This window comes from Agrilus planipennis, unplaced genomic scaffold (assembly GCF_000699045.2).
Source record: "Agrilus planipennis isolate EAB-ADULT unplaced genomic scaffold, Apla_2.0 scaffold5, whole genome shotgun sequence".
Classification (NCBI taxonomy): Eukaryota; Metazoa; Arthropoda; class Insecta; order Coleoptera; family Buprestidae; genus Agrilus; species Agrilus planipennis.
The window spans coordinates 3,824,471-3,834,813 of record NW_020442468.1 but is presented as its reverse complement, the minus strand read 5'-3'; the positions used below and the strand labels follow the sequence as shown (position 1 = coordinate 3,834,813).

The 10,343-nt window shown below is 35.6% G+C and overlaps 2 protein-coding genes across 9 annotated transcripts in view; one reads left to right on the top strand and one right to left on the bottom strand.

Annotated features, from left to right (window-relative positions):
- Positions 1-6: 6 nt before the first annotated feature.
- LOC108735466 (lactosylceramide 4-alpha-galactosyltransferase-like) overlaps positions 7-10,343 on the bottom strand; it is a 32,922-nt gene continuing 22,585 nt past the window's right edge. Inside the window, exons 1-2 of one of the 7 annotated variants that reach the window (XM_018467447.1) lie at positions 3,537-3,626; positions 7-2,473 (exon numbers count right to left, since the gene is read on the bottom strand). In XM_018467447.1, the coding sequence (XP_018322949.1) occupies positions 705-1,508 (804 nt within the window). In that variant the 5' untranslated portion in view covers positions 1,509-2,473; positions 3,537-3,626 and the 3' untranslated portion in view covers positions 7-704. The other 6 variants (XM_018467472.1, XM_018467428.2, XM_018467462.2 and 3 more) reach the window with 6 other exon arrangements.
- LOC108735448 lies at positions 3,629-9,721 on the top strand. Of its 2 annotated transcripts, none has more exons than XM_018467418.1 (6): positions 3,629-3,821; positions 4,231-4,412; positions 6,559-6,735; positions 6,952-7,133; positions 7,282-8,495; positions 9,394-9,721. In XM_018467418.1, the coding sequence occupies exons 1-6, from the start codon at positions 3,725-3,727 to the stop codon at positions 9,540-9,542; spliced, it is 2,001 nt and encodes a 666-aa protein (XP_018322920.1). In that variant the 5' UTR covers positions 3,629-3,724; the 3' UTR covers positions 9,543-9,721. The 2 variants fall into 2 exon arrangements, with proteins under 2 accessions (XP_018322920.1, XP_018322912.1); XM_018467410.1 differs by having other exon boundaries at positions 6,940-7,133.

Here is a 10,343-nt window from a genome sequence, read left to right as displayed (position 1 = left end):
ATGTAAAGTATTTACTACGCTTTGAGAAATGGTATTTATATAAAAATGTACGTAGAATCTCACGGTGACAACGGGTTTCAAGTGCGGTATCAAATTGGTACTTACCCCCGGTTTTGTTCACAAAATAAGATATTTTGAACATGAATAGCGCTCATGGAAGTATATAGAGAGATGGAGGGTATCCATTAAGCTTTAAGAAGTAACAATTGTATAAGAAAGTGCGTAGAATCTCTTGGTACCAACGCTTTTCGAGTGCGGTGTCAAATTGGTACTTTCCAGCATTATTTTTGCTAAAATCTATATAAAATAATTCAAACGTGAAAAAGCGCTCCAGAAATTATTAGGAGATAGAAACGGTTTATTAAGCTTTAATAGGTGAAAATTACGTAAAAGAGTACGTAGAATCTCGCGGTGCCAACGGTTTTTGAGAGCGATGTCAAATTGCCACATTCCAGCACTCTTTTTGTAAAATATTCAAAATAATTCAAACAAAAAAAAAAAAGCGATTGGTAGTAATTCATCTAAAGTCCTCCCCTTTATAGTTTCCCTTCCACTCAACAACCGGTTCAATCCCTTTCGCCGGTCCTGACTGGGTAGCAGTTTTCAAGACAAGCCTGATACTTCTAAGTACATATTTACCATACCATTCGTGCATGATACATCCACCCACGCACACTTTTATAGAAATGTGTGCCAATTACTAATTACCTCGTTATAACACCTGGACCATTGTAACCCCAATCATAGCCTGTAAAATGCTCACTCAGATCTAGGAGACATTCTTCGGCGAGGAAATGTCCAAGACCATCGGACGCAAAATTCATAACACCCGCAGCAACATTATCGTCTGATTCAGCTCCAGCATAATTACTGTGTAATCCTTCTAACGATCTCATTACGATGACATCCAGATCCAAATAAATGCCACCATATTTCCATAGCGTTAGGTAACGCAACACATCGCTAGCGTGTGAAATGGCGTAATAAGACGTCTCTATTTTGCCGCTCTTATACAGATTCCCTACCGGAGTGCCTTCGGTGTAATTGTTATAATTGACATGTAAAAATTTTATATTCGGATAAGTGAGCAATGCTTTAATAGACCTGTCCGACTGTGTGTTGTTGTTTATAAATACACCTGGCGAAGTGAATAAAACAAAAACGTCGAAATGTGGATTGGATTTAGCTGCGGATTCGACAGCACAAGCTTGTCTGGAACTGAGAATAGTTTTGCCTTCTGTATGAGACTTGCACGACGTTTCGTGGAAAAAAATCGTCTTTCCTTCTCTTGGATTTATTTGCGATATGTCTGGGAATGTATTCAAATTTTCGATTCGGTAGCAAGACAACGATTCAAACGGATAGAGAAAAGTTTGAATGGAATTTATGAAAATTATGTCGATAATTATTGTAGTGAGGAGACTGATTATAAGTAATGTTAGCAGACAAGGCCTTTTTCTATTTCTATTTAGGACGTTGACGAGATGGTAAAAGGCAAATCGTGGCATACCTAACTTTTTTTTTCGTCAAGTAGTTAATTGATATTTTCATTTACGAACAATATCACCTGAAACAATAAAAACTAATAAGATAAATAAAACGTTGAAAATGTGTCAGCGAAATTTTTCCAATATTTTATTTTACCTTACAGGCAAATTAAAATCCTTCACAAAACAAAGAAAGAATTATTCTTTTTATTTTTATATGGTGTAGGAGGTAGGTACTTACAAGAATTTGCACGTGTTATAGTTGATGACACAACAGTTAAAACCTATCAGAATCAACTCACTATTGTGCTACTGGAATGTGGAGACTGTCCAACATTCGTACACGACCATAAAAAAATGCGTTATTGATGTGTATACAAAAATCACACCATAACAACAACCGTTGTTGGCGAAAGGGTTTTTTCGAGGCAGTCGCGTTTTCCATTATTTACTATTTCTTAAGCAACTTTTGTGGGTTATGAATTAAACCGATCAACCAAAGCCACAGAAAAACCGAACTAAAGTAGTAATTAATGTATTTTTTGCTGCATTTAAAAACACACTCTATAGGTACATTTAGCAATTAATGCTTAATGATTTTCCTTGAAAATGTGACAAATTTAAAACGAAAGTGTAATTTATTGACAAAAGTTAAGTTTAAAAAACAAATGAAATGCTTGTTTTTGTTTCTGAATTATTGTTTCTAGTATTAAATTAAAGTGAAACGGTCTGCACAATCGTGGATTGTTTTAACATGTATCATATAATTTTGTTTCATTTAGCTACTGTTAAGAGAAAATTTATTGTTAACTTACACAGCAAACGCCTACTAATTGTATGAAAAGTGGAAGTTTTAGGGGTTGGGTAGGTAGGTAGGTATCTTGAGGAAATTCACTGAAAATTCACAAGTTCCGACACCATAATAAGAATCTTCTTTGTCACTGCTATTAACACCAGATACCTACGAACTTCGGCTACTGCAACGTCTAATAATTAATAATAATTAACCGTGATGATTTCAAGTGCCAATCTAAAAGACGGTCATTAAATTTGAGCACAATTGTTAACGTTTTTACACTTTCTAAGGACATTTTTGTCCACCGTTCTGCAGCGAATGTATAACACCAATTCTACCCTGTATTGATTTAATACGTGGTGGGGTTGAGCTCAAGTTACGCTGTCAATAAGTGTAATTGTGGAATATATAATTAAATATTTTAAATTGTTTCGGCGACTTGACCAAACTTTTCAATAAAATTGTTAAGTAGCTGATAATAACTTCGTATGTCATCATAAATGTCTTATTTTGAGAATTTAAACGATTATATACAATAAAAATTATCTAAAAACTTGTAATTAGGAACTAAGTACCTTTTAACATCTCCTAATAAGTAAGTATTGTCAATCGAAATTTTCAAGATCAAAATTCCTAACTGCATGGACATGCAAAAAATATAATTTAATGTTGAAAATTCATCAATCTACTTCAATGAAACGGGAATTATAGATCAATTGTGGTTTGTTTTAAATTGTCCCGGCGCCTCCACCAAAAGTTTTAAACGATATTTTACTAACACTATCAACGAGTGTCAAATTCGATCCTTCCTAATACAAACGAAATCGTACAAAAACTCATTACATTACATTACATTAAGTACTTTCATGAAAATTTAGGTAAATAATCGGCAGAAGAACCGACGATAACAAATTAAATACTAATTTATAATAGAGCTTAAGTTTGCGAGTCTTTGCAGGATTTTCTTCGTACCATAAGGACGACTACTTAGCAAATGGTGGTACCCTTTGTAATACCTACTTGCTATCTTAATCCTACTACAAACAATATTAACGGAAATTTTTGCGACTATTTGTAAAACACGCTACGTTACGCTCAATAATAATTTTCATTTTAAATGTAGTGAAGCAGGCCGAATGTAAGCCGTACCTAACTTATCTATCTATCTATCTACTTATTATCTACCTATCTGTCTGTCTGTATAAACACATTACACTAGACAAACGAAGAAGAAAATAATAATATGTACTTACACGAAATTTCTCAAGAGTCGGTTTATCGACTTAAAAATAAATTTGACAACGTCAGGTCATAGGTCTCCGATAAGAATATTTAAAATTTCAGAAAGAATGTTTTCATGGAACAGTTTATTATTTATTAAATGTCTGTAAACGGCATGGAATCATAAATAGCAACTTGTCGTTATAGTGAAGTGCCCAGCATGGATGATGACGTTTCTTTGTCTGACTTAAGTATAACAGTGATTTTGTTTCTGATTGCAGTGTTTCTCACTCCCCTGTTTATAATCATTCGCCTAGGTTAGTTCTATTATTACACATTCTCACTTTTATTTTTACTTTATTCATGTGTCTACCTATTACTTAATTAACTTTAGACACGTCGTTAGTATTTATCGAACAGAAAATTTTCTTTCACGTGGCTTACTTACAACATGATAAGGCAATCAATCGAAACATCTCTGATTAGGATAATTACACATTTTCTAATTTTTTTTTTTTTTTTGAAATGATAAATTCTAATTAGAATATTAAGTATTTGCCTACCCTAGACATGCATACCTACATCTACATGTATGTACACTTATGTAAATGAGACGATTGGCAATTATGTAATTAACTGCAGTGTTCCACGTGTATAAGCGTTGACCTGTGCTGAACTGTGTGGATTTTGTATGTTATCAATTATTTAATAATCACGTATTTTCAGCTGTTAAAGTATGTAACAAAACATGGTTGGCCGCTGTGTCGGTTTTATATCCAGAAGTAGAATTTGTAAAGACAACGACGATACGATCCCTGATAGATACTCCACGAAATCAAGGTATTGTCGCGGTCCTACTTGAAATTAATGGTCCACCAAATATAGAATATGTACGAAGGCATGTTCAGGCAAGTCAGACAGATACTTTTTCCAACAATACTTGTTTATTAACTATTATTAGCTATCCGTCAGGTTGTAGAATTTTGTGTTCCAAAAAAAGTTATAAACGTAACTTTACGATACATTTTCCCCCTTCTGTGACTATGTAATTGGCTTACGCTACCGCAGTAAACTTTTAAATAAAAGCCGGCCACCTATAATACGAACACGTATATATACGATATTCTGGAACATCATCATCATCATCATAAGGTCGTCAGTCCTAAGACTAGTTGGACACGCACCTCCACTCCTTCCTATCCTGAGCTAATCTTCGCATTTCCCCAAAACTAGAACAACCCACCTCCCTAACTGTTTGCGAACAGTAATCTAATACAGGTCTACCTCTACCCCTCCTAACTCCCCTGTCTGCCTCTAATATGTCTCCGATTAGGCCTTCATGCCTGAGAAAGGTGTCCTACCAACCTATCTCGCCTATTTTTTATTGACTTCCATAGAGTCCTCTGTGCTCCTATTCTTTCTAATACCTCTTCATTTCTAACCCTCTCTATTCAAGGTATCCTGATCATTCGCCTGTAACATCACATTCCGAACGCTTCTAACCTTTTCCGCACCCAATGTCCATGTTTCGCACTCGTACAGCGCCGCGCTCCAATCATACACCTTCAACAACCTTTTCCGAATTTCTAAATTAACCGTTCGCGAGCATAGAAGTAACTGCTTTTTATTGAAGGCGACTCGACCCTGAGCTATCCTCTGCTTTATATCCCTACTACTCCTTCTGTCCTGACTTATCTGACTTCCTAGATACCTAAAATCGGCCACTTCCTCTAATTTTTCGTCTCCTATCTTTATATTCGCTCTTTCCCTACTTCTTCTTCCCTTGCATACCAGTATTTTTGTTTTATTTTTATCTATTTTCATGCAGTAGGTACTGTTTTGTCAACACCGCTTCCATTTTATTTAAATCTATCTCTAACTCCTCCTTGCTAGATGGTAATACTGCTATATCATCTTCAAATCTAAGCATACTAATCTTTTACCCTTGTATATCTATCCGTACAGTTGTCTACTGTCTTTAATAATGTTGATCGCTTCTTCGATGTATAAATTAAAAAGTAGCACTGACAGTGTGCATCCCTGTCTGACTATCTTCCAAATATTTACTTCTTTACGTTGCAGCCCCAGTTCTATAACTGCCTGTTGCTCTTTATACAGACTAAGTATTACTCTTCTTTCTTTGTAGCTCATCCCTACCTTTTTAAGTATATCTAACATCTTGTCCCATTTAACATTGTTCAAATGTTTTATCTAAATGTACAAATCCTTTGTACGCACTCTTTCTTTTTTCTATCGTTTTCTCTATTGTTTCCCGTAAAGCTAGAATGGTCTCCCGCGTTCCTCTAAATCCAAATTTATCTTCCCCTAATAGCTCTTCCGCCCTTTTTTCCATCCTCCTCTGTACAATTCCAGTTAGGATTTTTGACGCATGGGAAGTTAAGCTAATTGTTCTAAATGTCTCGCACCTATCCGCGCCTCTCCCCCGTCCCGTAAATGTGACTAATTAGTTTAAACATACGATCGCTAAACTCTTGTCCTGCATGTTTTAGAATTTCCCCCTGTATCCCATCTACACCTGGCGCCTTATTATTCTTAAAGTTTTTTGTCTTAGTCTGGTTTTCCTTTAAAAACTCCCCATTATGGTTGAACCTATGGTCCGGCTCCCTAAATCATCGAAACTCGCAAGCTGATCCATCCACTCTAGTTTCTACAAGAATTTCGTCAAGGTTCAACTCACGTCCGTATTATCTCTCTCGTTAATACTGAATCCAACCAAACGTGCATATTATATTATCAACAGGAAACCCAGGGCTGCCTTCAGTCGCAATCGCGTGGGTGGTTTTAAGGAAAACCTAGCGTATATACATTGGTGTTTCTTTAAATTAAAAGCAAATTCAATGAGCTTCTTAATAAAATTAGAACGGCCACAACCACAGATCCCATTCATGGAAAACGTTCCAAACCGTTCGCGAGCATTGTGAGGTGTATACCATGAAATTTTCCGAACATTAATATAGATGATGCAAAAGTTATTTTTTGAGACTACCGACGTAATTAATATATAATTACTTATAATCACAACTATCGTTTCAGGAAGTGGTCAACAGACGCACGAAGACAGGCGAATTGGCATTTCCACGATTGAGACATTGTCTCGTAACTAAGTGTGGCTACTACGCTTGGAAAAGAACCAATTTCGAAATAAATAACAATTTAATGATTGCCCCTTCAACTTTCAGAGGAAGGACGTTGACTGAACTAAATTTGCAAGTGGGTATCTTCGTAACTAATAAGAAACCGACAATTCTTTATGTATCTGTCAAAATTGTGTACTCGAAATCGCGAACGGTGTAGGTATATACCTACATCCGACAACTTTTATATGTCGTACCTATGTTTGTACGTGTATAACTTATTATTGATACATATCAGAGAAAACTGGTAGGTACTTACATGTTATCTACATATGTATAGGTACATTTTCAGGAATACGTCAGCGACGTAGTATCAAAATATTTACCGTCTTCAACGTCTCCTTGGCAAGTCGTTGTAATACCCGCCGGTGAAAATCAGCATTGTATCCTTTTAAGGATTCATCACGTTTTACTTAGCGAAGGGTTAAATATTGCTGATCTTTTGCCGTTGATTCCACCGGTTCGTCAAGCAGGGTAAATATGACAAAAGTATTTGATATTATTGACCTTTTACTTGGTGAAAATCCATACAACTGCTTAAGAAATGTTGGAACGTTTTATTCCATTACTTTTCGAGCAGATGTTTAAACATACTTTTCTTTTTTTTTTTTTCTCTCATTAGGGTTCACGAACTTCCAAGTGCGTTCGTAAACGTCTTTAAGAAACCCCGTTACATCTTGGAGTTGAAAGAGCGCCTACAAGAGGACTTAACGAACAGATGGAACGAATTTATTTACAACCACGATCCATTCGAAAATCCGGAACTGTTCAAAAGGAACCAGGGAATATCTGAATTCATTTGTCTCACTCTAGTTACAATAATGTCCGTATATAAAGAATGCAGAAAAGGTTTTCCCTTGGTTAAAAACGATGTCTTGTCAAAACTAAAATACGCCCGTAACGTTTTCAACAGAGAAACGTTAAAACGCGAAATCAACTTTTACACATTCATCAAAGCGTGCATCATGACATTGAATCCCTTTAACATATGCGTAAGGGTTATTTCGTTCTGGATAAATCTGTTGTCTCTTTTTATAGTGCTTCCCAGACTAGCGGAAAGGGAATTGATGGCGATACACTCATGTATTACTCTTCAATATTGCGGATATCCCAACACGTTGACTAATTTTCTTTACAGTTACATCCCTTTATTTTACAAGTCTTCGAAAGAGATCGCGTACAATTTCGGTCTTTTAGTTAAATATCCGAAACTACTGTTAAAACTTTTATTGTCCGATATCGAGACGATTCCGATCATTCCGCCGAGCGGGAGGAAAGTGGTCGCTTGGTCGGAGCCAGTAAAGACCGAATATATCACGCAAGTGGCCAAATCTTTGAACAGAAACGAGACGGAAATCTTACTGGCCACGGCCAGTGCCTCAATAGCACGATACTGCAACCAGGCCGGTCTTCAACATCCCGAAGAAGTACCGATTACTGCACGAAACGTCAATTCGAACTTGATGTTTCTCAGCGGAAACAATATGAAAGTTGAAGATTGGTTTAATGGACAGCTGTGCTTCCAATTACCCGTGCTAAAGAGTAACGACGAAATTGCGCTCGTCGAAAATTTGAAGCGAATAACTGACAATCTGACTGCAACAATCAATCAGCAGCCCATCACCTATTTGCTGACTTTGTTGCAAACAAAATATGGATTCATAACGAACAGCTTGCCGGCCTCGTTCCTCAGAATTTTACTTAAATATTTGTCCAGAAGATATACGATTTCTGTAACGGAAATTACAAGCTCGTATCCGAATACAAAGCAAAAAACTATTTGGGGCGAAGAAGTGACAAGTGCTATCTACTGGAGACCACCACAAGCTAATATAAGTACGATTTTTTTTTTCGTTATCTATTAATTGTTAATCAACCAAACACTGCGAAATTATTGAGAGAGGTGGCGTTTAAACCGTCGACACGGCAATTACGAATCAATCCTAAAAACAATAGGTCGAAGTCACTTACTTTAAAAAAAACCCCAGAAAATTAACTACAACGGGCAAATAAGCTACAAAGTATTGAAACTGAGTTGGTTATGACTTATCTACCCCCTACTTATGTTAACTACATTTAAAACGAAACGTCGCCGTCTATAGAAATTTGCTATTAATTGTAGGTTCATTAATGCTTGACAAGGTTCTTTTCCGAACCCACAAAATTGACGTACGATAAATATAACGCTTTCGACAGTTTAACGTGCTGTTGCCATCAATTTTTAGTTTTTATTTGCGCAGACCACGGCGATTTGATGTCGTAAACGCAATCGTTTGTGAATTTTGCAGTAGACTCGATGCAATACGAATATTAAAAAAAAAGACGTGTTTTCGTTTTGTTTCAAAACTTTTATGTTAAAATAACCAAACAGAGTTGTAGTTTTTATAAATACTTTACAAAACTTATTAAATACTCCACATATGTGCATACAATGTTTCGAGAAGTTATTTATTCATGTCTTTATCGGAAGCACAGAATTTACTTTTTAATTTTCTAATAAAAAAAATGCATTGGTTTTAATGAGTTTTATTCAAACTCTACAATTGTTTCGGATCGTTAACCTTTTATCACGATGTCCGTAGCTAAACTCTACTACTGATAGTCGTAGAGCTTGAATAAAATTCGTTGAAGCTTTTCAAAGTTTTTACTTCACATTTATTATAGATGACTACTAGGGTTTGTTTCGACTACTTTTTGAAAATGCCAAAAAGCAATGTTTTGATATTCGTTTCAGCCATCTCCCTGTGTTTCAACCAATATGACGATCACATAATTCTTGGGGTGATGTGCGACGCCCAGTTGATGCCTAATCATCCACTTTTAGCCAGGGACTTTCCCGAATATGTTCGAGACGTGGCCGATCTGGTCGGATCTTTTCATTAATAAATAAAACAAAAAATAAACTGTTATGCTAGTCGTCCATTATTTCCGTAGCAATGGTAAACGCTTTATCAATTTTATATCTATTGTAAGTGGAAAGCCTTATTTTTGCACTTTACTGTTGTAATTAACACGAACACTCTTCTTTGAATAAATTAAGCAAATTTTGTGTGTTATCAAAAGTTAGTTTTTAATCACCTTTTTCGAGATCGAGAGAATAAAACAAAATAAAAAAAGAACGGATGCAACTGCCAATTTATTAATAAAACTCTCAGTAGGCACAATCCCAAAAGGCATTCCTTGTCTCACGTTCGACAAAAGCAAAAGCAAAAGTTGGGGAAAATGATGTCATACACGTCGTCGATGGAGTTTCAAAGATCGTATACAGGTAGATATACACAGATACACTCGTATATATATCTAATTTATTTATATAAACATCATCTCTCACGGCACAAACCTTTGATAAATTAAAAATAAATTTCTGGCAAATAGGAATTTTCCTATTTCTGTGAGTCTGCAGTTTTTCAATGTTGTGTTTTTTTGAGGTATTTCTTCGGAAACGACAGTTATTTGTTACCATATGCAACGAAAATATATGTCGGTACATAACAACTTACATGCTTACGAAAATATTGTAAAAAGTCGTGAGTCACCAATGCAAGTTACCTACTGTAGATACATACTTAAATTGGTTTTGAAACACATGTCTTTATATTACTGATTATGTGATCGAAAAAATTATCATTGCCAGTTTTTAATTTAAAAACCCCAAAGAACGATTGTAAATTAATCAAAAGAATG